General features: G+C 45.2%; 1 protein-coding gene across 2 annotated transcripts in view; it reads left to right on the plus strand.

The window, feature by feature from the left end:
* PALM2AKAP2 (PALM2 and AKAP2 fusion) overlaps positions 1–26,347 on the plus strand; it is a gene marked incomplete at both ends in the record, with an annotated part of 349,406 nt that overhangs the window by 309,829 nt on the left and 13,230 nt on the right. For both annotated transcript variants that reach the window (XM_079707064.1, XM_079707065.1), the window contains one exon: positions 9,405–11,799. In XM_079707064.1, coding sequence (XP_079563190.1) covers positions 9,405–11,799 — 2,395 coding nt within the window. The remainder of the gene's footprint in view (positions 1–9,404; positions 11,800–26,347) is intronic.

The raw sequence follows: 26,347 nt of genomic DNA on the forward strand, positions 1-26,347 counted from the left end.
CCTCTTTCTATTCAGTTTACTGTGAATCTCAGTTCTCTTTGTCCTTTCTAAAATCTTACTGAAGAAAATGAGTTCTGCATGGCCCTGGAATTCTGATTGGCTTTCCATTCAGCCAAAATCCTAAATTATGCCCCAGACTTTCCAGGTCAACCCAGAGTTCCGGGGGATCAGGTGGGTGGAGGCTCGTCCACCTTGGAGCAGCTCTGGGAACCAGTCATTAACACTAAGGCTCATTAACATGAGCCTTAGTGTGTGGTGCTGGGGGTCTGATTCTATGGCGAAAGAGTGAGGGATATATTTGTGGCATTTATGTCTCCCCAGGGCACATGTGGGTCTGTTTTCTTTGTGGCAGAAGATACTAGTTAGCCCTGAGAGAGGAAAAACCACTTCCCCCAGAGATTCCTTGAAATTAGAGCACTCATCCCTGTCTTCAAATTCTGTCCCACTTCAGCGTGGGACACAATGTAACCATTTAAAATATATCTGACCACCACCATCAAAGGACATAAAAAGTGCTTGTGAGATAATGTGAAGTGAAAAAAAGTTGGCTACAAATTGCATATAGTGTGGTCTCAACTCTATTAAATTACATGTTTCCAAAAAGGAGACTGCATGAATGCAGTAAACCATTAACTGCTTTCCTCTGTGTGGAGTGAGGATGAGTAACTTTTATTTTCCAAATTTTCTACAGTGAGCATTTATTATTTTACACACACATATAGAAGCTGTCCTAAAAAGTTCATTTAACTGGATGAAGTCCATTTAACTGGATCTTTGGGGTCCGTCAGGTTTTTCTTGCTGCCTTTAGCATCACCAGGATATTAATTCCCTACCTGCCCAAGGCCCACCTCTGACTTTCCAAGAAGGCAGCCCTAACTGGTTCATCTCAGCACCACTAAGCTCCCACCTGCCCATGCAGCCCTGGGCGCCAGGCGTGAACGAGAGCTGCTTCTGGCTGACCGGCTGCTGCCCTCCAGGCTCGGGCCAGCTAGGGAGGGGCCAGGTCTCTTTGAAGGGGGTTAAAGTCCTTCTTTGTGTGAATGGCCTTTGAGGGAGCAGAAGAAGGAGGGTCAGCTGTGACTTCACAGTCTTCTGCAGGAGGCTCAGAAGGAATTTGTCCAGCTTGAGCCGGGGCACAGGATACTGCCTGGAAAAAGAGGCGATTCTGACCGGGGACATGTGAAGTGGGCACTCCGGGCAGGGTAAGCCGAGTCTGCTGACCTAGCTTACGGTCCTTTGCTTTCTAATCTGGAAGGAGAGGGTTCCCTTGTGAGGCCAGAGTCTTTGTGGAGGAGGGACTCAGAGTGGGGACTTCGGGGCTACACTGTGGACGCCTTTCCTGCTGGAGAGAGAGTGGGCAGCTGGGCTCAGACTGGAGACTTGCTTCTCTTCTTGCTAATCTTGTCAGACTCCCAGCTTTCATGCTAAAGGGCAGAGCGGGAGCTCCCCACCACACACATACACTGCAGGCAAAGATGCAAAGATGCACACATCACCTTTGCCAGATAATGCTTTGAAGGTGGTGCATGAGTGTGTGTGTGTGTCTGTGTGTGTCTGTGTCCTTTTCCGCAGCAGAACCAAGTGACGTAGCTGTTCTGATGACGGGTTTTCTTATTATCACCTTGTATGTAGTTAATCTACAAGGCCTTGTTGTAGAACTTGCCACGTTCACAGAGTGGCCTGGGGCTTCTGGAGGAACGTGTATGCCTGTCTCCTGTGGGACCCAGGGCCATGGGAAGAGAAGCTCGTCAGCTCTGTTCCTAAGTACAGACTCATCTGTGGACAAAGAGTTAATCTCAAAAGCCTCTGGCACGGTTTTCTCTTTTCTCCTGGCTCTGCCTCCACATAGTGGATTTTTCCCGGGTCCACGGTGGAGCCCAGCTTTTGCTCTGTGCCATTACTGGTTGTCCGGGCATGAATCCAAGATCCCGAACTATTTTAAAACCGAGAAGGACACAGCTAAGTTATAAAGAACTGAAGCCAGGCTTGCTTTTGCTTTCAGCAGAATCAGTTACCCCAGAAATTTCAGGCTGTGGGAGCCAGAGTTCCCTCTGTGGCCTTGACCTTGGTTTATTCTGGAGGTGGGGACTGTCCTGTAAAATAGTTTCACAGTGAAAAGGGCCTTTGGTGGGAAGAGCATCTTAGGACTCCTTGATAGAGCATGGGGTGTACTGCATCGAGGAAGAAGCGAAACTTGCCTTTCTTGGAGCTGAAATGAGGCATCTCTCCTCATCTAGGGGAAACCCTGAAATCTCCCAGGCGTTCTCAGTCCCTTTGGTAGGGAATGGATCTCCAAGTGACTGAAAGAAACAAGCTTTTCACCAGTGGCTGCAGAAAAGGCAGCAGCTTCCTTCCTCACCTCCTCCCATCACACCTCCATCACACACACCCTCTTTAGTTTCTTTCAGAGAGAGCCTAATCTGTAAATGTGTTCATCTAACCACACCTTAACAGTTTCCACATGTGCAACACCTCACATCTGAGCCACTGACTTTTCAGTGGATGCTATTAATAGGGCAGGCTGTGGTGCTGGGGAGACTCCCTTATGTTACAAAGGGACCACTTCTTCACCAGGATCGTGAGTGAGTCAAGACATAGGCCAGCCTTGTTTCCAGTGGAAGGGGTTTCCAGAAGTGTTTTCACCCCATCGTCAGCAAGCCTGTACCTGAGGCCTAAGCCAGAGAGAATGGCAGGAGGGTGATTGCTGTGTTGACCAATACCATAGAAGCTCTCAGAAAGAAGGGCTGGGTCTGTAAGAAGAACAGGAAGGCCTTTTTAAACTTTTTTTTTTAATAATCTTTTTTTAAAATTTATTTATTTTATTTTTGGCTGCGTTGGGTCTTCATTGCTGCACGCGGGCTTTCTCTAGTTGAGGCGAGCGGGGGCTACTCTTCACTGTGGTGCGTGGGCTTCTCATTGCGGTGGCTTCTCTTGTTGTGAACCACGGGCTCTAGGTGTGTGGGCTTCAGTAGTTGTGGCTCACAGGCTCAGTAGTTGTGGCACACGGGCTTAGTTGCTCCGTGGCATGTGGGATCTTCCCAGACCAGGGCACGAACCCGTGTCCCCTGCATTGGCAGGCGGACTCCCAGCCACTGCACCACCAGGGAAGCCCAGGAAGCTCTTTTTAGAACCGTCTGAGACACATTTAGTGGTAATGGCTTCAAGGCAGGAGGAAGGAAACCCCAGAGATGCTGTTAGTGTTATCCCCCTTTATTGAGGGTCATGTCATTATCCCTGAGCCCGTCTGGTCTAATTTTAGCTTTAACTACCCCAGAGTGCTGGGGGTTTTAGGTCTGCTTCTCATCAGCCAGGAAGGGTCTCTGGCCTCCTTGGGGAGTGGCCCACCTCCCGGCTTCCCACGATCAACACCAGCCTTTGGTTCTACAGGCCGGAAGAAGCTCTGCTGGGGAGTGGGAAGGAAATTCTGCCTGGGACTGGAATGCGGCCCAGGTTATCACTGGGGTCACTCCCCTCCACTTCCTGGCCCAGAGGCCCGAAGCCCAACAAAGGAAGCAAGCCATCCTCAGACATTCCCACTCTGTGCCTTCACAGGGGTGGGTGGAGGGACCACTCAGAGTCCCAGCGGCTTCTCTAGTGGGGGGGGTCTGAGCCACAGGCCAGCTGCTGAGGAACGCTGGTGCTCCCAGCCTCCTTCATACAGTCTTTTCAGCCTACACCATCTGTCACCCTGAACAGGGTGGGAAATTTCTTTCCAGTTACTGTTGTAGCAGTCTGTCTGCCTGTGCTCTGTGCTATCTTTATGTGAATCTGTCTTCTCTCTTTCCAAGGCTGTAAGTTCCTTGCTGCAGTGTGGGGACCACCCCAGAATCCTAGGGACCTCCCAGGGCCCCGGCACAGGGCTTGTCACTCTACAGGTTCTCCGGACACGCCTCTCCTTGCAGGAATGCACTTTGACCTTTTCGGCCTCTGTGCTCCCTTTCCACACTCCTCGGGTTCCCTTGGTGTGAGGAGTCCGTCTCGCCCAGACCTCCCGACTGTGGCTTTACCCTGTCCCTCCAAGGCTGGTGAAATTCAGCAGACCCGTGCGGGCATCTTGCAGGTGTCTAAGCATCATCCCCCTGCCAGGTTGCACCCTCTCCTCCCATCTGCCTTCATGACGGAAACTTCAGCCAGAAAGTAAAGAGAGTCCCGCACGAACCTTCCTAGAGACAGCCATGCGTGGCCTGTGGAACGCAGCAGTTGTGCCCTAGAGACAGCCATACATGGCCTGTGGAACACAGCAGTTGTGCCCTAAAAACTCGACTTAGGAAAGAGAGGGAGGACAAGAAAGAAAAACAGAGATGCCCTCTGGTTTGACAGCTACAAGGACGTTTTCTTTCATAGCTGTGCCCCTGTTCCTAGGCCAAGAATGAGTTTGTATTTTTGGTGGCACTTAAAAATAACTGGATTAAAGGGTCAGGTCACCTATTACCTAGGGAAACGCATTTCTAATTTAAATATTGTGGCTTTAGTAGGAAGTAATCTGGGTTATTCAGAGCAGAGAAACCTGCTCGTGCAGCAGGCGCCTGATGTTTGAATAATTTGGGTCACACGGTGCATTTAGGCTAGGAGACTGGGAAGTTGGTGACAGACATTGTCAAGAGCAGGGTAGGGAGGTAGGGAAGAGGCAAACAGCAGACACGTGAAGTGAGCAGAAGCTTCTACTTCTTGCTTGACCTTGTAGCAAAGGACACCTTTCTGGAGTCTTCCTGGGCCCAGCCAGACCTGCTAAGGAAAATGCATTTCCTTCAAGTTCTTTCTATGCTTGATGCACCTAGCTGCAGGCCCAGGTAGCCTGGGAAGATAGAGCACACTGCCGTCCATGACCTAAGTCGGGCAGGCGTCAGGGCCCTGATGTGTTTTCTGGGCAAATCAAACAGGCTTCTAGAATCCCACCTGTGCTGCTGACTCTGGTGCTGGGGAGGAGTTGCAGCCTTGTCCATTGCCATGACTGGGATGTGAGATTTAGTATTTTGCCTCTGGGGTGTCATCAAGAGGAAGAAGAGGACCCCCCCTTCAGAGGCCAAATTCCCAGAATGAGCAAGAGGCCAGCACCTCCATTTCTAGCTGGAGGGTCCTGCAGGTAGAGCAGAAGGTAGGAACTGAAACTACGTCTCCAGGGAGTCTGTCTCTTGTCCATTCTGAATAAGGAGGGGAAAGGGGTCCTTGACTTCTGAAGCCAAATTGTGAATCTTACTTGACTTCTGGAGATTGAGGTGTGCAGACCATCAGCCCAAAAGCCGAGTAAATGCTCTTCAGATCCATCCACCTTCTTAATACTTCCCTTGTCGTTCTGGAAGCTTCCAGTCATTGAGAATACCTTTTGAGATACTGGGATAGAATTAGGAAGAACTGGCCTTCAAGTCCTGGCTGTGCCACTTACTAGCCAGGGGACCCTGGGAAGTCTCTCGAGTTCTCTGAAACTTTTATTCTCACCTTAATTATGCCAATTAGCAAAAGCCTCAGGGGCCCTTGAGAGTTAGAGCTAAACTCCGGGAGGAAGGCAGGCACCTGTGGAAGGTGGGATTTCTGATTAGATCCTGGCTGAACACACTTGGAGTATATACTCCGGATTAGGATGGCTGTCTTGCTCCTGGAATGTAATTTAAACTAATTTCAGACACACACAGCCATCTTATTACATTGTGTCTGCTTGAGTATTTTAAAGTAAATGGTAGACATCCTGACCAGCTGTTAGCTATTCTGGGAAGCCAGGAGGCCGGCAGGTATTACGTGCCAGATTGTTAGGGCTCCACCTGGAGGGTTAGCTGGGGCCATCCAAGGATCTCCCACCCGCCCCTTAGCACCCTGGTTTTTCTCTGACCTTTGAAAACCCAGTTTGCTGGTTCTTTCATATCTTCCTGCTTTTTGCATTGGGGCTTAGTCTATTTCAGAAAAGACTTAAAAATCCATTTAATGAATGTGCATTTTGTCTGAATCTGGAATCAAGCTTACCTTATCTGAAACACGGAGAAAATTCTGGTCTTTCTTATCTTCAAAGGGAGCAATAAGTATTTGTTGGTTTAAACATGACATCATTTAATGACGTCAAATGCAGACTCTTGCCAGATCCTCACAAGGTGGGGATCCCAGCCCACTTTCATTCGCCTGGTATAGTTAACAGCGGCTTTGATCACATCAGGTCATCCTGCACGAAGGTAAATTCTTCCTGCTGAGACAGAACTCAGGAATTTGCTCGTTGGTTATAATTGTTCCCTAACTTTACAAAAACTCAGGAACTCTGAGGCAGGACTGTAAGTCAGCAATGCAGAGTTGTTTACCTCTGTAAGGACTTCTACCCTGATGAGGGTTCAGAGCTGCTGCTTCCTGAGGTGGATGGAACCGAGTCTCAGTAAGAATTTTCTGAATTAGTGGAAAGGAGCTGGGGCCCCACGTAACTAACAGGAAGGAGAGCCACTTTCCTGTTTATACCCTCCAGTGTGTCTAGATTTTTTTTTTTTTAAGGTATTGGAAAGGAATCACCTCAGATTACACTGGGAGTCCAAACTTTGCTTGTAATTAGCCTTTTTTAAATATTTGACACATGGCACACACAACTCATCATTTCTGACTCAAGGATAAAGTTAGTTTTCTTGACACTGCAAAAATGCACCGTCAAATGCTGTTCTCAGATATTTAAACTTTTGAATTAGGACAGTTGTTGCTAGTTCAGAAAGTATCCTTGGAAAAAGTTGATACAGTTTTTTCAGTTCTTAAAAAAAAAAGCCGTAGGGCATCAGCTCCTCCATCGTCCAACACTGGGACTGTGAAGCATCCAGGAGAAAGGGACAATGCTGACAAAGTGTTCTCTGGGATGCTGTGGAGATAGGCTCAGTTACTCCAATGTCTGTGATCAGCAACAAGACATTAACATAGGCAAGTTTTTCGCTTCACCTGACCAGACTAAGTAAACCCCAAAATAGGCTTACAGCTTCCTAGGAAGTATGGGAAATCCAGTTTTTGTTAAGAAAAAGGGTGTTGTCTCCTGGAATTTATTGTTGCCGTTAATTGCACCATGCCCTACAGAACAAGCCTTCTGCATTTTTAATGAATGAATCAATGACTAAATGATCTATAGAATTAATTATTTGCCTTCTTTTAACGTTACATTGTCCTCTTTCCTCTTATGTCAACTATTGTAAAGTGTTTTCCATTTCAGTAGAGCAATGATTTTTAACCATATTTCAATCTGAGCAGCTTCCTATTATTTTCCTATTCCACCCCCCCCCCAAAAAAAAGCCAAAAGAGTTAGAAGGAAAGCTCTATTATTCCCATGAAGAATATTAGCAGAGAATCATTGGCCAAATGACGTCGGGAGTTGGGGAGTGGTTCAATAGTCTGACTTCACCATAGCAATAAGGTGTCTCTTTTTGTTGGTCAGCTTATTCCATTAATAACTTTCCATGGGGTAGGCTAATTTTGACCTAGGTTTTCTTGAAGACTGAATGGCAGCCAGTGAGTTTTAGGCATTCAAATTTCCTGTAATTCTTGAATGACATAGAAGTTACTGAAGTTACTGAATCTCCTTACCAAAAGAAAGTTTAGTTAACTTTTTTTAAAGGACAGTAGCAACATTTTTGCCATGCCTCTTTAGTTCATTCTAAAGACAAAAGAGCCACTAGCTAACAATGGTCAAAAATGAAGTAAAAACAAAATAAAGATAGCGGAAGTTAAAATATTAAGTACCAGACTTTGACAAAGACCAGATCAAGGCTGGAAGATCCTTTGAGACCAGAAGGTGCTGACAAAGAAGTAATATTCATTATTGTTGCCTATTTATAAGGAAGGAATTTATATTGCTTGATTGATTTTAAGTCTAAAGAGGAATGTGGGAAACACAGTGAAGGAAACCCCCAGTTCATGGGTAACCTTCCAGTTCATGGATGACCATGAGAGTTTTTCAACATTCTGACAGCAATGCAGAGCACATAGCATGAACTTCCACATTTTTCTAGATATTATGAACAAATCCATAACTGTTCACTTTCCTTGAAAGGATTTTTAAATTAATCCCCTGAGAATCAACCTAAGGTGGTATTTTAATATTATGTTCTAAGCCTTTAACAATGTTTAAATTTAAGTAAAGGAAAATTATACCGTATTGCAATTTTGCATTGTGTTAAGTCAATAATACCAGGCACCCTATAGACCTGAGACTTGAAACAAAGCTGATAAAAGTGTTAGTAAAATCCTTAAGGGGAACTCAAATTAAGCTCACAACTTGCCACTGAATTATCTGAGACAAACCGGAGTCCTTTGGTATGAAAAAAAAAAATCCTAGAGTTTGAAAATTAATCTTAACTAATGCCAAATAAAGTGACGTGAGATTGATAACTGATGAAAAATATGATTCATTTAAAAACATTAAGAAAATGTAGTTTTTTAGTTTAAACACAAAATTGAAGCTGTCACATACAAAGCATTTTAGGAACTAGATGGGAGGGACCACCATCCACTAGCTTTTCACTCCTTAACCAAGGAGCATTGTTTTGAGAACAGAACTGTGTGGTCAGTGGCTTTGGTTCTGTGTTTATAATGCACATGGTCAATTACAGCCATGGCAGTGTGGCACTGAAGCTCTTAAGGGGCCGTTGAAGAGATCTACTGTTTTCCAATATTTTATTTTGGAAAGATTTTTCAAAAAGTTTCCTGTCTACAGAATAATTGCATTACATCTGGCTGAGAATCATGTTTTCCAGATTTGTTCCTGCCAAACGACCTTCTTTTTATAGTTGGGGACATACAAATAGTTCTGTTACATATCTGCAGAAGTTTGCTATGAAATTTTTTGAAAAATTCGGATACAATTGCTATATAATCTCTTCCAGTTTAGAAATTATTTGAGCAATGTCATCAGATGATCCAAATCCTAATTTACTTTAAAATATATATATTTATTTATTTTATTTATAATTTATTTAGGCTGCACTGGGTCTCAGTCATGGCACTCGGGATCTTTGTTGCGGCATGTTTAGTTGCGGCATGCGGGATCTTTAGTTGCGGCAGGCAGGCTTCTTAGTTGCGGCATGCATGTGTGATCTAGTTCCCCAACCAGGGATAGAACCCAGTCCCCCTGCATTGGGAGCGTGGAGTCTTACCCACTGGACCACCAGGGAAGTCCCCCTAATTTAATTTTAATGTAAAAATGGGACTAGCATTTATTGAAAGTTCTCTGGACACCAGGTAAACAAAATGGAATCTGTAAAATTGAGAAGGTTTAGGTACCCATTACTGCAACAAAATGAATATATAAAGGATTTTTTAGAAGAGAAACTTCTATTCAAAAGATCCTGTCCTTGTGGTTTCAATTTTCCTTCCAGTTAGTTATCAGCTAATGTCTGAAGTTCATACCCATAAGCGATGTGGTCTCTAACCCTGACTTCTGTTTTTTCTCTTTTTTCCAGAAGGCTCCCGAGCTTTCCGAGGATGATATACGGCTAAAAAACGAGAGAGACAACTGTAGTGGCAATCCCTTGGAGCCTGCCACCACCTCTCTTCCCCCAGATCACAAAAACATGGAAATTGAGGTCTCTGTTGCAGAATGTAAGAGTGTTCCCGGAATCACCTCGACTCCACATTCCATGGACCACCCCTCCCCTTTCTACTCACCCCCCCACAATGGCCTCCTCGCTGATCACCATGAATCTCTGGATAATGATGTGGCCAGAGAGATCCGATATCTAGACGAGGTGCTGGAGGCCAGCTGCTGTGACTCTGCTGTGGACGGAACCTACAACGGCACGTCTTCCCCAGAGCCTGGAGCAGCCATCTCGGTGGGCAGTCCAAGCCCACCTGCCCACACGGCCGTCCAGCCAGAACCCACCGAGAGAGTGGCTGGCAGGCAGGCTCCCCCTCCCCTGGAGCTCCATCAGAGCACCTCTGACACCATGGCAGAGGGTGAAAGAGCCAACGGCCGCCCCCCCGACCAGCCCAGAGACCTGCTGGGGAATAGCCTGCAGGTACCCGTGAGCCCCAGCTCCTCCACCAGCTCGCGATGTTCCTCCCGAGACGGCGAGTTCACGCTCACCACGCTGAAGAAGGAAGCCAAGTTCGAGCTGCGTGCCTTCCACGAGGACAAGAAGCCCTCCAAGCTCTTTGAGGACGACGAGAGTGAGAAAGAACAGTACTGCGTCAGGAAAGTGAGGCCTTCAGAAGAGATGCTGGAGCTGGAAAAGGAGAGGCGAGAACTCATCCGGAATCAGGCTGTGAAAAAGAATCCTGGCATCGCCGCCAAATGGTGGAACCCTCCGCAGGAAAAGACCATCGAGGAGCAGCTGAACGAGGAACATCTGGAGTCGCACAAGAAGTACAAGGAGCGCAAGGAGAGGAGGGCGCAGCAAGAGCAGCTGCTGATACGGCAGCAGCCGGCCGCCCCGCAGCTCTGCACAGCCCCCGCGTCCTCTCGAGAACGTTCCAGCGTGACTGACAGCGCAAAGGAGGACATCGTCACGGAGCAGATAGACTTCTCTGCAGCTCGCAAACAGTTCCAGCTGATGGAGAATTCCAGGCAAACAGTGGCCAAGGGCCAGAGTACACCCAGGCTCTTCTCCATCAAGCCCTTCTACAGACCTCTGGGGCCAGTCAACTCAGACAAGACACTGACCATCTCGAGACCAGCTTCTGTCGGGGGACCTCCCGAAGACTCCTCAGCAGCCAAGGGACAGAAAGCCCACTGTGCCCTGGAGAACCAGTCTTCTGGAGGAGGGGGCCAGGGCAGCACAGTTCCTCAGGGGAAGGAAGGGCCGTACAGTGAGCCCTCCAAACGCGGGCCCTTATCCAAACTGTGGGCAGAGGATGACGAGTTTACAAGTGCCCGGGCTGTCCTCACCGTGGTCAAGGATGACGAACCTGGGATTTTGGATCAGTTTTCAAGGTCAGTCAACGTCTCTTTGACTCCAGAGGAACTTGACTCCGGCTTGGATGAGCTGTCGGTGAGGTCCCAGGATACCGCCGTCCTGGAGACCCTGTCCAATGACTTCAGCATGGACAACATCAGTGACAGTGGGGCCTCCAATGAGACAACCAATGCCCTCCAGGAAAATTTGCTGGCTGATTTTTCTCTGCCCCAGACTCCCCAAACTGACAACCCCTCAGAGGGCCGAGGAGAAGGTGTCTCCAAGTCATTCAGTGATCATGGTTTCTATTCCCCTTCGTCCACGCTGGGAGACTCTCCGTCGGTTGATGACCCCTTGGAATATCAGGCTGGTCTTCTGGTGCAGAATGCCATCCAACAAGCCATAGCCGAGCAAGTGGACAGAGCTGTGTCTGAAACCAACAAGGGTGGAGCAGAACAGCAGGGACCTCAAGCGAGTCTGGAGGAAGCTGGAACTGGGGCTTCCAGCTCAGAGAAGCCTCAGAGCATGTTTGAACCACCTCAGGTGTCCTCCCCTGTTCAAGAGAAAAGGGATGTATTGCCAAAGATTCTGCCTACTGAAGACAGGGCTCTCAGGGAAAGGGGGCCCTCCCAGCCACTGCCGGCAGTGCAGACCAGTGGCCCAATAAACATGGAGGAGACCAGACTGGAAGGGAGCTACTTCAGCAAGTACTCAGAGGCAGCTGAGCTGAGAAGCACAGCCTCACTCCTGGCCACTCAAGAGTCCGATGTGATGGTTGGGCCCTTCAAGCTGAGGTCCAGGAAGCAGCGGACTTTGTCCATGATCGAAGAAGAGATCCGAGCAGCCCAAGAAAGGGAAGAGGAGCTGAAGAGGCAGAGACAAGTCTTGCAGAGTACCCAGAGCCCCAAGGCAAAGAATGCCCCATCACTGCCCTCCCGAACATCGTGCTACAAAACTGCTCCAGGTAAGTGGAGTGCCACGGACCAGAGACACATGCTGCAGAAATCAGTGTTGCTGATTCCAGCTTTCAGGGTTGTATATATGTGGACCCTCCTCTGTGTGTGGCTGGAATCGGTGTCAGGGGGACACTGGAACGGGGATTTCAGTGTTCAGAGACACACATTGGGAGTGTCAGAGTGTCCTCTGGAAGAACCCTGAGCTTAGATGGTGTTTGCCATTTCCCAAAGGATGTAATAGCTCCTTTCTTGTCCTTCTGCTATGGTCTTGGTTTACTGTGGAGAATTGTTCTCTCTTGGCTGAGGGAGAGGCTATGTGTGGCACAGACCCAGGGTCGGCCCTTGGGTGGACTCTGTTGATGTCAGTATCTGCAGTTAAATCAGACCTATCTGATTTGGGGATGTCTTCTCCTAACCCCTTCTGAATGCTGAGTGTCTTCCCAGCAATGACAGTTATGGGTTGGTGTTGCAGATTGACCCATAGAAGATGTTTTTGTCCATCTTCTGTATAATTGATCTTTATGGATTTGTCTTTTTTTAAGTCTTTCTTTAAGTCACCATAAAGCAATTACTTTGGAATCAAGGTGCTCTCATCTATTTGTGTCCTGTGACCCTTTTGGAGAAGTTGAGTTACTATATGTAAAGACAGTCCTCTAATCTTCTCCCATTGCCTGGACAGTCCCTATCTTGAATACTTTGTATAGATGGTTCATGTTAATTACAGTGGTAATTATTGTTGCTACTATTGTGGATAGCACTGTGACGAGTAATTTTTATTTCTCATTTGGACATGATGGCACTTGGGGAACCACACATCCTACCAAAGAGAAGAGCTGCTCAAGGTGTGGTTCAAGCTAGTTAGTTCATGACTATTCCTGATCCATGCTAAGTACAGACATAGGAAGTAAGCGTTTGAAAACTCTTGGAGAAATTTGATAGTGTCCTCAAATGAAAGTGTGAGATTTTGTATTTTTTTAATGGATGGTCCATAATAGATTGGGGAGAAAAACTGTTCCTTCACTAGAGATAATTTAAGAAGTATTGCCTTAACATATAATTACTGGCATTTATCTTGGTCCATCCAGATCTTAAGCCCATTGACACTTGGCTTCCATCAAATCTATAATAACCCAAGTTAACTCTTCCCATTATTAACTTTTAAATTTGAAATAATCTCAAAGCTAAAGGAAAGTTCCCTAGTTAAATACAAATATCTTTTTTATTCTGAATTACGAGTAAATTGCCAACATGATGCTTGATCACCCCCAATTTTGTAGAATGTCCTTCAGTTTGGGTTTGCCTGATGTTTTCACATGATTATGTTCAGGTTATGCTTGTTTGGTAGGAAAACCACAGAACTGATGCTTATTCTTCTTACAGCATCCAGTCAGGTAGTACATGGTGTCAGTTTGTCCCATTACAGGGGCAGATGTTAACTTTTTTCACCTGATGCTAATTTTGATTGCTTGATTGAGGGCTTCTGTATAATAGTTACTTTTTCCCTTTGTAATTAACAAATATTTTGTGGTGAGATGCTTTGGTACCACGTAATCTTTATCCCACTCTTCTTCAGACTTTAAATCTACCTACCTATCTATCTATCTATCTATCTATCTATCTATCTATCTATCTATCTATGACAGATGGTCTCATGGATTCCTATTATATTTAGTGGGTTATAATCCATTTCTATTGTTATTTTTATCCTTAATTGTTCAAATATGGTTCACAGGAGCCCTTTCAGGCTAACTTCAGTGTCCTTTTGACATGTCCCCATTTTTCTTTGGGCACATCTTTACTTTCTGGTGCCACAAGATGTTCCAATCTCATCTTATACTTTCCTAACCCTGAAATCAGCCTTTCAACAAAGAGCACTAGTTCCTTTTAGTGGAGAATGGTATTTAGAAACCAAAGTCTGAGTGTTTGATGTGCTCATTGCTGTTGGATAGGCACTGCTCTCCGGCACTCTCAGTGGTCAGAATTAGAGAATATATACACATTCTATCTATCTGTCAGTTGGTTGATTGGTTAATCAATCTATCTACCTACCTATCTTGAAAACCATGAGCTCACCCTGATACCTTTCATTCTACTCTGACACCACTGGGTTCATTTTCTCTCTTTCCATGTTTGTAACCTCCTCCTTGACAACAAGGTACCTGGCTCCTATTATCCTCAATATATTTATTATTTGATCAAACCCCTCCCCCCTTATGGAACCAATCTACTATTTCCCTCACCAAACATGGGTTCAGGTGTCACTTTCTGGGTGGCAACTGCTGTTTCCTGTCACCAACACTGTCTTCCCCCAGCTTGGGCTGCAACATCCTGTGCTGGGTCACCCGTGTCCCTTCCCACCCTGCTCTGGCTCCAGCACACCACTCTGGGCCACTGGGGTTCCTCCCACCCTCCCTGCAGACACTCATCTTGTTCAGCCCCACCTAATAGCTTTTGGACTAAATTATTCAGGAAGGAAAGGGAAGGGAGCAGGAAGAGGGAGAGCATGGTGAATTTCTTGATTTTTTTTTTTTTTTTTTTTTTTTTTGCGGTATGCGGGCCTCTCACTATTGTGGCCTCTCCTGTTGCGGAGCACAGACTCCGGACGCGCCTGCTCAGCGGCCATGGCTCACGGGCCTAGCCGCTCCGCGGCATGTGGAATCTTCCTGGACCGGGGCACAAACCCGTGTCCCCTGCATCGGCAGGCGGACTCTCAACCACTACGCCACCAGGGAAGCCCCTCTTGATTTGTTTTTAAATGCCTTCAGGTCATGGAGCAATGGCCAGCTGAGTGTTTGAGGCAAAGAAAACTTTCAGAAGAGGCTCTTTGTCTATGCTTAACAGTGACTGGCTGGCTTTTCCCAAAGATCCTTACTTGTCCAGTTCACTTTAAAGTCTTGTTGTGGGCTGGCTTGGCACAGAGATGCCAGCTGGGCTTTCTATATGGTATCCTAAAAAAAGTTTTGGTACCACTTGAATTCAGCCCAGTCTGGGGAGCCTGCTTCACAAGTAAGTGATTGTAAAGGGCCTGCATAGGAACCTGCAGCCTCACTGGTGGAGGAAGTTTCTGCAGGCATCTCAGCAACTCCTGCTCACATGGCAGGCAGATTCCATGGCTCTCTTATCAGTTACAGCTGGCTCCACTTACCTAGCCCTCCCTTTATATTATTTCATTATAGAACCTTCTCTACACTGAATATGCTCAGTAGTATTTTCAGTTTTCTTCACTCTGTCTCTAATTGAACCCCTTACCATATTGCTCCATACTTTACTTCTAGCACACAAACAAAAATTAAGACATCGCCACACTTTCCTCTAGTTCCCTGACCTGCTGTGGCCCGTCAGGCTTCCCGCCAGGATTAAAACAGGACAGAGTCCTAATGTCTGCCTTCAGCATCCCAGTAGCCCCATACCGATTTCCCCCGTACTTCCTCCTATGCTAATGCTGATCTCCTCCTCCATATCCCATCCCCATAGGCTTGATTTCTGCTCCTTTGGTAAGATGGTAGTTCATCCATGCAAGTCTGCACCCTGCTTGGGTCTGGTTGTCACATTGACCACAGTCATGATAGATAACGTGTATGCAGCTCATTTCTTCACATTTACCTCCAGAACATTGAAAGTAGGTGGCAGGGCTTCCCAGAATTACAACCTGGATTGAAAGAAACTGAATGCAAAAGGTAATTTTTTTCTATCCATGCCTGGAAACATTTAGAGTAATGCTTAGCCAGCCAGCTTCCAAGTTCGTGATCAGGAAGGAGGCTGACACATCACTCTTAGCAGCCAAACCGGACCTTTCATGGCCAGGGTCAGAACAGCTGGCTCCAACTCTGGTTTTGTGAATGGAGATGTTGCTGAGTTCCTGCTGTACTACTCCCCATTTCATGCCAGTAGAGGTGACTCAGCTGGGTCATTGCACGACACAGAGTGACAATTTGATATTAGGTGATGAAAAATATAATTTTTAACATCTCCTCTGGTAGAAATTATGCTGGTGACATGTTGGAATCCTGAAATCTTAAGGCAAGTAAAATCCACTGAGAAGCCAAGATGTGATAAGGAAAGAGAAGTGCTTTCCAACCATTTCCCAGGTGTTGAAAAGATGCTTGTTTTTTGCTTTTGGTTCCCTTGCCTTTCGAGATGGAAGATGATGCGATTTCTATTTTTCAAAGGATGTAATCATTTTCAAAGACCGATTATTAGGAAAAAATATATGGAAATTGAATCTTGTTGGTTCTTGCATGACTTTTAACAGAAGAAGGTCCACTTAAATAGGGTTTGTGTGGCATTTGTTCATACAGAAGTGAACAAGGCAGATAAAGTCCCTGCCCTCAGGGAACTTATAGTTCAGTAACAGAAACATCAAACAAAGGTGGCAGTTTCATAACAGAGAAGCGTGGAGACCTGTGGAAGAACAAAGCAAGGAAGACCGCCTCACTGGGGGGATAAGGAAAGTCTTCCTTTCTTGGGAAACTGTCATCTAAGCTTTGAATTGAAGGAGTTGGGTTGGGTTCAGGGTGTGGGGGAGATTGTTCCATTTAGAAGGAAGGGCACCTACAGAGGAAGAGAACTTGACATGTTTGAGGTGCCTAAATAAAGTTAGGGTGGGTTAAAGGAAGAGATTTAAAACAAAGCAAAAGAAAGTTGATTTGGAGCCAGACAGTGAAGAGCTATGTACATCATGTCAAAGGTTTTAGGTTTTAGACTTTATCCTGTGGTCAGTGGGAAGCCAGTGAGGATTTTCCAATTATCTCCACAAATCTCCAAGCTGTCCTGCCTTCATCCATGAATTGATCAATTAAAAGTCTTCCTGCTTTCCTGAGTCCATCCCACCGGCTTTTTTTCTATGTACGTCTAAAGGCCGGCTGCCATCTTGACGAGTGCCCTGGCTTATGGGAGAGGCTCCCAAGAATGAACACATGTGGGCCTTCTCTTGATGGTACTTAGAAGTAGAGAATAAAGGAAGCACTTAGGCAGGTGCACAAGTCTGATTTGAAGGTGTAACCCACGCACTTTTGTAAAACGCCCTTGAGGAATGAGTTTGGGAGGAAAACCCAAACATTTTACCGAAGTTACAATTTAGACCTGTTAAAATGTCTTTTCATAGGGGGGGTATCAGCAGACAGTTCTCTCTTTAGTGCCTGTGTCTATTATTAGATATCCTGGTTTCACTTCCAAGTTCTAGGCAGGCCGGAGAAACCCAGCTAGTTAGGTGATGATTCGCTTAGGTTTTGGAACTAGTTTGCATTTTCATGCCAGGTGTCAAGTTGATTTACCAAGTCAGACAATTTGCCCAGTGGGACATTCTGGAGAGTGGTCAAGGAAAGGATGTGGATATTGAGTCCCATAACCTGTCTGTTTAGGTCTTTTAATATGTGGAAAGATATGTTAGTTATACATCTTATAAAAATAAGATTTCCAAGGTGCTTTGACTTCTGTTGTCAGTTTGAATTAATTGCACATGTGATGTTCATTACATTATTATAAAGCTTATTGACTGGGTCTTTTTTCTTTTCCCTTCGTTATCTCCCAATATCACAAAGAAAACTCCTAGATAGAAAAAAAATGTTTATATCAGAACAATATTCAGGCAGCAGAGTTTGGTGCCTTTTTTTTTTTTTTTTTTTTTTGGGGGGGTACGCGGGCCTCTCACTGTTGTGGCCTGTGGCCTCTCCCGTTGCGGAGCACAGGCTCCGGACACGCAGGCTCAGCGGCCATGGCTCACGGGCCTAGCCGCTCCATGGCATGTGGGATCTTCCCGGACCGGGGCACGAACCCGTGTCCCCTGCATCGGCAGGCGGACTCTCAACCACTGCGCCACCAGGGAAACCCAGAGCTTGGTGCCTTTGTTCCATGCTGAATTAGAGCTGAATGAGGCCAAGTCTCACTTGAGATGCCCTCAGTCCTCCACAGTAGAAGACCTTGGTGTGGGTGACTGACGGAAGGATTCCCTCCCAGGCCCAGGTAAGAGAGAGCTCTTCTTCAGGAGTGTACAGTGTTTCCCTTTACTGCAGGCAGGTACAAATTGTGTATCTTATAGGGGCACAGCTGGCTGTGTGATGGTTCTAAAGCTGAACGTGGAGTATGCTACAGATGATTATGTATACCGCCAAGTTCCTTGAACATTCTCTGGTGACCGAAGTATAATCACAGTAGCTGCAACTCACCAAGACCTTAAAGCCCAGTACTATAATTCACACATAGTTTTATCTTTTCTCATTTTCTCGTGTAACCCTCCCAACAACTATCTAGGATAGAATCCAAGTTACCCAAACTCTTGAGACCAGATATATTCCACATTTTTCTGATTTTAGAAAGGCCGTAAAGTGTCCATACCATTATTTAGAAAAGCAATGCAATGCATGTACTATTTATTGAACACACCCAGTGGAGTCTGGGGCTGCACCTGTCATCAAATTCGATTTCTGCTGTGAAACTTAAGAGTTTGTTCTATTAAGTGGGATCAATAAAGACCAAGAAGAACCTCATGCTGGGTCACCTCGGGTTTTGCTGCCAAATCAGTTATGATAAAACTTAGTTTTAATGGTTCCTCTGTGCTTTCAGAACTTAATTTCAGTGCTCCAAACTACAACAGTCAAATTGCTGGTGCTGTCCAAAGATCTGGGCAGATGTCGAGAGACTAGCATCGTCCATGTCAGCCATCTAGTCTGGCTGCTTTTGTGAATTCTTTCTGAAAGTTCATGCCCCAGGAGGAAACTCAGTCATTCACTCTGGAGACAGGCTCATTGCCTGAAAGCGTTGAAAGGACTGGGAGCTCAAGCAAGGAATCCATTTCTTAATTTGAGGATGCACGGGGATAAGTGTTCACTCCACTACCTGACCAGGTTTGGCGGAGTAGGGCCAACGCTGGCCAGATTCATTTACTGGTGGTCATTGAACACCATGTCTGCTCTCTGCTGGTCTCCTTTGCTCTTTAAGATTGTTCCTTCTGCCTTGGATCAGAAACTCCCTGTATTTTTATTTAGCTGAACCCAGCGAATATGTTCATTTTTAAAAACACATGCCAGGGCTTCCCTGGTGGCGCAGTTGTTGAGAGTCCGCCTGCCGATGCAGGGGACGCAGGTTCGTGCCCCGGTCCAGGAAGATCCCACATGCCGTGGAGTGGCTGGGCCCGTGAGCCATGGCTGCTGAGCCTGCGTGTCTGGAGCCTGTGCTCCACAGCGGGAGAGGCCACAACAGTGAGAGGCCCGCATACCGCAAAAAAAAAAAAAAACACATGTCATTTGGGAAGGAATTGGTAAGAAAAGGTTAGGTCGAAGTAGGGTTCGGCAAGGGGTGAAGGGTGAAGGTGTTCAGTGAGGTCAGAACTTCTCAAGTTACAGAATTCAGAGTTCTTTTTGGACATTTTTGCCTTCAGTGGTTTGAAGAGGGCAACTGTCATGGTCAAACCCATCACCTTCACTCCTGAGAAGATACAGACTGTGGTCTTTCTTCGGTGACAAGCCTATGGTCATGGCTTCTGGGACGTAGGACTTTGGAGAAGAACAACACTTCCTACCGTTCCGTTTTGTAACAGCTTCTGCTGTTACTGCTGATGATGCTGGGTCTTCTGGTACACACAGTGTCTGGGTTGTCCCTTGCTTTGCTGGGGACATCACATGGTGGCCTGGTTACTTGCCCTGGACTGATGCCTGGCTACCCCATGCTCCAAGTTAGGAGAGCTGCTTCCAAAAATTCAGACTCAACTGCACAACTGTGTGAACCTACATACAAAGAAACATGCAGTCTTGAGCTGAGAACGAAAAGATGATCAAAGGACCTAATTCTTGTAAGATCCCTGCTGTATGCCTGGTAAGAAATGTGAGCTAATCTAAACCAGACCTGGGAGCAGGATGGCCCCCGTGACTGCTGGAGTTTAGGGCAGGATATGACAGTCTCTTACTAACCATGGCAACTTGCTGTGAGCTTCTCTAGGGAGGTTGGTGTTTCAGAGCCATTTCATCTTTGTAAATAAGCTACTTGCTACTTACGGGGTGGAGGACTAGGGTTGGTGGTGGGCAGAGGGTGCAGGACAGGCCATTAGAGCACCAAAGAATACATTCATGTTACATGTAATGGTATTTTATTTCTCATGACCTTGAATGTAAAGGTCAAAGTTTCCCCAAAAGTTGTATGCATCTGACATCACAGGTATTCTCAGTCTCTCTGTCTTTATTTCTCATTACTCAAATATAAATTCATACCAAAGCTGGTCAAAGAGAATTAAACATGCGCTTAAATGTGACAGTCAATTTTCTGGATTCATATCTAAAGTTCGAATCCTGACTCCACTGCTTGTTAGCTGTGTAACTAACTTACTTCACCTCTCTAAACCTCAGTTTCTTCATCAGTAAAACGGGAATAAAATAGTACCAACCTCATCAGTAAGTTAGTGCAGTCAGTGCCTGGTGCACAAAAGGCTTCCAATAAGAGTTGTTGTTATTGCAGGTTTTAAAAAAATTAATTAATTTTTGGCTGCATTGGGTCTTTGTTGCTGTGCACGGGCTTTCTCTAAGTTGCGGCAAGTGGGGCCTACTCTTCCTTGCGGTGCATGGGCTTCTCTTTGCTGCGGAGCACGGGCTCTAGGCGCGCGGGCTTCAGTAGTTGTGGCACGAGGGCTCAGTAGTTGTGCCTCACAGGCTGTAGAGCACAGGCTTAGTAGTTGTGGTGCACGGGCTTAGTTGCTCCACAGCATGTGGGATCTTCCCGGACCAGGGCTAGAACCTATGTCCCCTGCATTAGCAGGCATATTCTTAACCACTGCGCCACCAGGGAAGTCCCGTTATTGCAGTTTTTGTTCTAAGAAAAGACCTAGTACTTATGAGTTATTGTTCTGCAGCTACCGGAACCCTGATGTAAATGACACAACATGCTTTATAAAATTGCTTTCTAGTCCTAGCTGAGATTGATTCATAGTTACTTCTTTAGAAGTAAAGTTTCTCAAATAAAATCAGAGTTCAAGAATTAGCTTTCAGTAGTCAGCTGTGATTCCAAAAAACAAAGGCCATTATGAAGCATGTTGGGTGACAGTGAAATTACAAATTACCATGAAAGTATTTTCTTTTTTGGGGAGGGGGTGATAATATTCATAGAGCTAAGCTCACTGTGTTGGTAGAAATGTGTTTAACCTAAAGATCTTGGCGGGGCAATTGCTACTTAACCATGATTTTTATCCTTACTGTTTTAATTAAATTTTTTTCTTTTTTTGGTCTTAAACTAAGCTTCCCCTGCAGATGCAAAATGCTTTCCTTCTCCAGTTTTCATTTTCCAGTTCTGTTCAGAGGAATGATCCAATATCGACAACTCATCCAACATCCCACTGTACCTAGAAGTAATAATATTTGGAAGTTTCTCAGACTTGTGTCACCAGGCAGGGGTATTTCTCATTTCTCAGCTAGGCTTATAATCTGAAGATTCATATCATTGCATTCTCCCACCCCTGGGGCCTTCAAAGGAGGAGATGAAAGGACCAGGGACTAGCTCTTCGTGTGTGGGTCATAGCTGGAACCATACAAGCCCATGGACTCTGGATCTGACAGGCAGGATATTCCCTTGTACTGGGAGGAAATGGAATTTAAAATGCAAGTGTGAGCTCCTTTTTTTCTGGTGATCTGAGAGTCGTTTAGATGTTTGCAAGCTCACCCCAAGGCTCCGTGAAGAAAGGAGATCATTGAAGGAGGCTTGGGCCAAAGCATGTTATCTGGTGGGCGTCTTTGTTCGGTTTGGTTTTTAAATAGGAGTGGGTGATGGCTTTTTCCTTTCTTTTGAGAAATGTAGAAACAAAGGATCTTTGATTTTTAAGACGTCAGATGCCATGTGTATAGAATATAATAATCACCAAAATCCTAATGTTTGACCAAAATAGTTTTCTTAACTTTGGGAATCCACCCTCTTGGCTTTTTAGAAGTTAGTCCTCTTCTTATAGAGGGAGGGTGTGGGCTGTCATGGATGGCAGCAGCTGTGTACTGAGGACATGCAGCCCTAGCTCTAGTTCCCTTGGGTGGGAGGAATTGCAGGTTTTTCTCTCTGCCCCCATCAACACAGGGAAATCCATCTTGTTTGGAGAATCCAGAAACGCAGTCAAGGCGTGGCTTTTTCTCTCTGGACAAGGCATGGCTTAACTACTTAAAATAAACCAACAGGAAACACAAATTCATGTTTCCTAGTTTTTTTCTTCCACTAATCATGGGAGACAGCATTTACTAATTTGGAGTGAAATTCTGCTTCCCTCACTCTTCTCCTTAGTCTTCCTGTGAGAGTCACCAGTGAATGTGACCATTGCTTCTCTAAGGAAGTGTCAGCTCAGTAGCTCCCCTGGGCCTGTGTGTGCTGCCTGGTGAGACAGAAAGCCTTCTGGATCTGCCTGGTCCATGAAGGTTAAAGCCCCAGCTTTATCTGCTTTTATTAGCATGTGCGGTAATACTTAAAAGAAAAAAATTCTAGTTTTATAATTTAAAATTAATTCATGCTTATTGTAGAAAAAAACTTGGAAAATAAAGAATAAAGATAAAAGGCAAAGTGATTCATAATCCTAACTACTCCCTGCCTAGTTTTTCTCATGCACACATGTGCCTGGAAGATAACATTGGGTCTACATGTGTATTAGTTTCCTATTGCTGCTGTAACAAATCACCACAAATATAGTGGCTTAAAACAACACAAATTTATTATCTTATAGTTCTCGAGGTCAGAAATCTGAAATGTGTCAGCTATGGACTGAATTGTGTCCCCTCCCAAATTCAGTATGTTGTTGAACGCCTAACCCCCAATGTGATGGTATTTGGAGACGAGGCCTTTGGGAGATAGTAAGGGTTAGATGAGGTCATGAGAGTGGGGCCCTCATGATGGGATTAGTGCCCTTATAAGAAAAGGCACCAGAGACCTCATTCTCTCTCTGTGATGTGTGGATACAGCAGGAAGGTAGCCATCTGCATGATAGGAAGAAAACTCTCACCAGAACCTGACCATGCTGGTACCCATGCTGATCTCACACTTCCAGCCTCCAGAACTGTGAGAAAATAATTTCTGTTGTTTAAGCCACCCAATCCATGGTATTTTGTTATGACAGTTCAAACAGACTAAAACAGTGTCCTTCTATGCTAAAATCAAGATATTGGCAGGGCTGTGTTTCTTCTAGAGGCTCTTGGGGAGAATCCATTTCCCTCCCTTTTCCAGTTCTAGAGGCCATCTACGTTCCTTGGCTTGTGGCCCCTTCCTCCATATCCAAAGCCAACAGTATAGTATCTTCAAATCTCTCTGTCTCACTGTCTCTCTCTCTCTGTCTCTCTCTCTCTCTCTCTCTGACCCTCCTGCATCTCTTTTATGGGGACCCTTGTGATTACATCAAGCCCAGCTGGATAATCTTGGATAGTGTTCCCATCTCACAGTCTTTAACTTAATCACACCCGCAAAGTCCTTTTGCCATGTAAGGTAAATAATCACAGGTTTGAGGGATTAGGGTTTGGACATCTTTGTGGAAGCCATTATTCTGCCACCCACAAGACTGTTCATCTTATCCTGACTAAGTTTTACCATGTGTCATGTGTGCACTTTCGTTTTCTTTTACACAGCTAATAAGTAGTGAGTTAGGATTTGAACCCAAGCAGTCCAACTCTGGAGCCTGCACTCCTGAACCCCTGCAGTATTTCTGCTTTTGTAACCTGCTTTTTCTCTTAATGTATTTTGAATATTTTCCCATGTCCAAAACTATTCCTCTAAATTTGAGAGACTAAAACATGACTTATAATGGCTAAATAATACTCCATCATCTGAATAAGCCATAACTAATTTAACCATTCCTATAGTCAGATGCCTTTGTTGTTTCCACATATGTAATTATAAGCAAACAAATGAACAGTGGTGAAAGTTCTTGTACATAAGCTTTGTGCCCATACTTATTAGTTGAACTTGTGCCCATAAGTTAGTAGTTAGTGGTTAACTAGTATACACTAGAGAATAGTATTTTCCAAACTGTCTTCCTCGAGATATTAATAGGGATTCTATGAAATGAGGTTCTGTGGTTCAATAAATTTGAGAAACGCTGCACCCCCATTCCTAAACTAGAGATTCACAATCATATTGGCACTAAAACCTTAGAGAAGTCCCCTGGTAAGGAAATCTATCTCGTTTTATCATTAAAGCTTTCTTTAGTCGAGTGTTTCTCAAACTTATTTGACCAATGACCTTTTGACCGTTTGCAGCGTTGAGTAGTATTCTTACAAAGCTAAGGTAATAGGACGTGATTTTAGGAACACGGCTTTGGAATCATCCCAGCCAAGTGAAGCTGCTTATTCTCAAACATCTTTAAATGCTTAAGTCTAAAATTACTCTAGGTGGAATAGTTTGGACAGAATCATCTGTATGAAGTAAACTCGAGAATGTTTTCTACCGTCCACTCTGAATTCCAGTCTAGCTTTCTTCTGTTGGTTCCTATGTCAGTTAAGCTCACGTTGCCCCTGCTCCCTGCTCTGTAAATGTCAGGGACTAGGCCTTGGCCAAGACCAACACAGGTCTGCCTTGAGGTCTGCATGACACTTACTGTTCATGTTGTTTCTGGGATCCTTCAAGAGAGCTATTTTGTAGAGTGTTCAGCCCAGGTGAGAAACTAGAAAGCAGGATGTTTATCATTGAAAACAGAGGCCACTTTCAGCTACCATCAGCTATTCAGTCATTCACCAGCTGAATAGACTTATATGAGAACAAGTTTTGATGGGACAAGTGGGAATGGGACCTGGGGGTACTGGGGAAGTGCTGGATGCACGCCAATGAACACCAAAGATAACCATCATTGTTTGGGGATTCTAATGAGATTTGTCCTCGGGGCCAAGGAATTTCAAAGTGCTTTCCAAGGCCATAAAGGATGAGACAGACTTCCCAAGCTTTGCATCACATTTATGTCATGATCCCCAAGGCCCAAACAGTGGTGGTGTCTGCAGTGTCTATTACTGGTGGAAGAGCACGAGAAGTTTTTTCACCATCCTAATCAAAGGGAAAACTTGATTAGGCTGCAAGCTAGGTCCCTCTCCAGCTTTTTGATGGCCTGTGTGATTCCTAAGATTGCGTGAGAATTCCAGTCATGGTTGGAACCATACTGGAGGCAGAATGCTTGGAGATCACGGTAGAGAAGCCCAGCCAAGCCGACTTCCCCAGATGTCAACCAGCCCAGAAGTCCGGGGTTGGGGCTCCCTTTCTCTGGAGACCTGTGACAGCTTCTCCTGAGGCTCTGATGTGGCCTTGGTTATCTGAACCCTTCTGTTCTCTCCAAGACCTCTCAGCCACCTCTTTGGAAGACACTGCTCCAGACCCCGCTAAGCTAGTCTTTGGTTCCTGCTACTCATGTGACCTCTAGTGGCTGTAACGGGCAAAACTTGCTCCGGGGATGGGTTTCATTTTGCTGGCATACTAAGAAATGAGCAGGAAATGTCCACTTCTTTATAGTAACTTTTCACCCTCTTTACGATTCTCTTTCAGCACACACCCAATTATATAATTTAGCAACAGTCAACACAATTTGGGTTCCAGACCTGACTCTGATTGTTACTAATGTAATTTGGATTGATGTTAAAGCATCTGAGCCTCCATGGTCTAAATTGTTCAGAGATGTCATGACATTCACCCTGACTACATCCCAGGGTGGTTGTAAGGATCAAATGACATGAAGCCTATCAATGAAATGCCATATAAATGTGTTTGTTATTACTCCAAAGCCATCGCGTCTGTGGTTCTGTAGACCAAGATTGTTTTATTTCATGTGCTTTGGTGAAGACATTTAAACACTTGCCTCAGATTCTGTATTGGGAATTCTGTCCCAATCCACAAGCATTTAATAAGTGGCTGCTCTGTATATTTCATGATGGACTTGCTGATTCATTCAACAGCCTGAACTCCTGCCTTGTGGGATTCAGCATTGACCAGGACAGACAAGGTCCTCCACTAATGGAGTTTACATTCAAATGAGTTAGGGGGATTCATAGCCGATTGAAATGGTCCCTACCTTCAGGTGACTTTACAACTTTATTGAGAAGAAAAGCTTGAACAACCAGATTGATACAGTCAGTATGTGAAAAAGCTTTCCCAGAAGTATAAACAAAGTATTATGAGGCAGGGGTGGTATAGGTGAAAGGGTGAAGTTAGAGGCAGTGAATGTGGACTATGCTTTCTAGAAGTTTAATGCTGGAGGATTGGCTGGTGGGAGATGATTTGGACACTTGAAAGGTCAATTAGAAAGTGACCAACCTGGTCATGGAGTATCTATTTCTAGTTTTAGAAGAGTTGTGAAATTTTTATGCAGAATTTCCCATGAAATTGCTCATTCTTACTCCATAGACATATTATTCTTTGAGATTCCAAATAAATACTAACTAGACTCATTGGATGCTTGCCATTCTAAATATTAACTTTATAAATATTAATTTAGTTCTTGTACCAACCGTATGAGGTAGGTACTTCTATCAACATACCAATTTTACAGATTAGGAAACTGAGATAGAAAGACTTCAGAAAAAAGGCAAGTAACTTGCCCCAAGGGTATTTGGCTGCTAACTAGTGAACTCCAACCCA

This window comes from Hyperoodon ampullatus (genome assembly GCF_949752795.1).
Source record: "Hyperoodon ampullatus genome assembly, chromosome: 6".
Classification (NCBI taxonomy): Eukaryota; Metazoa; Chordata; class Mammalia; order Artiodactyla; family Ziphiidae; genus Hyperoodon; species Hyperoodon ampullatus.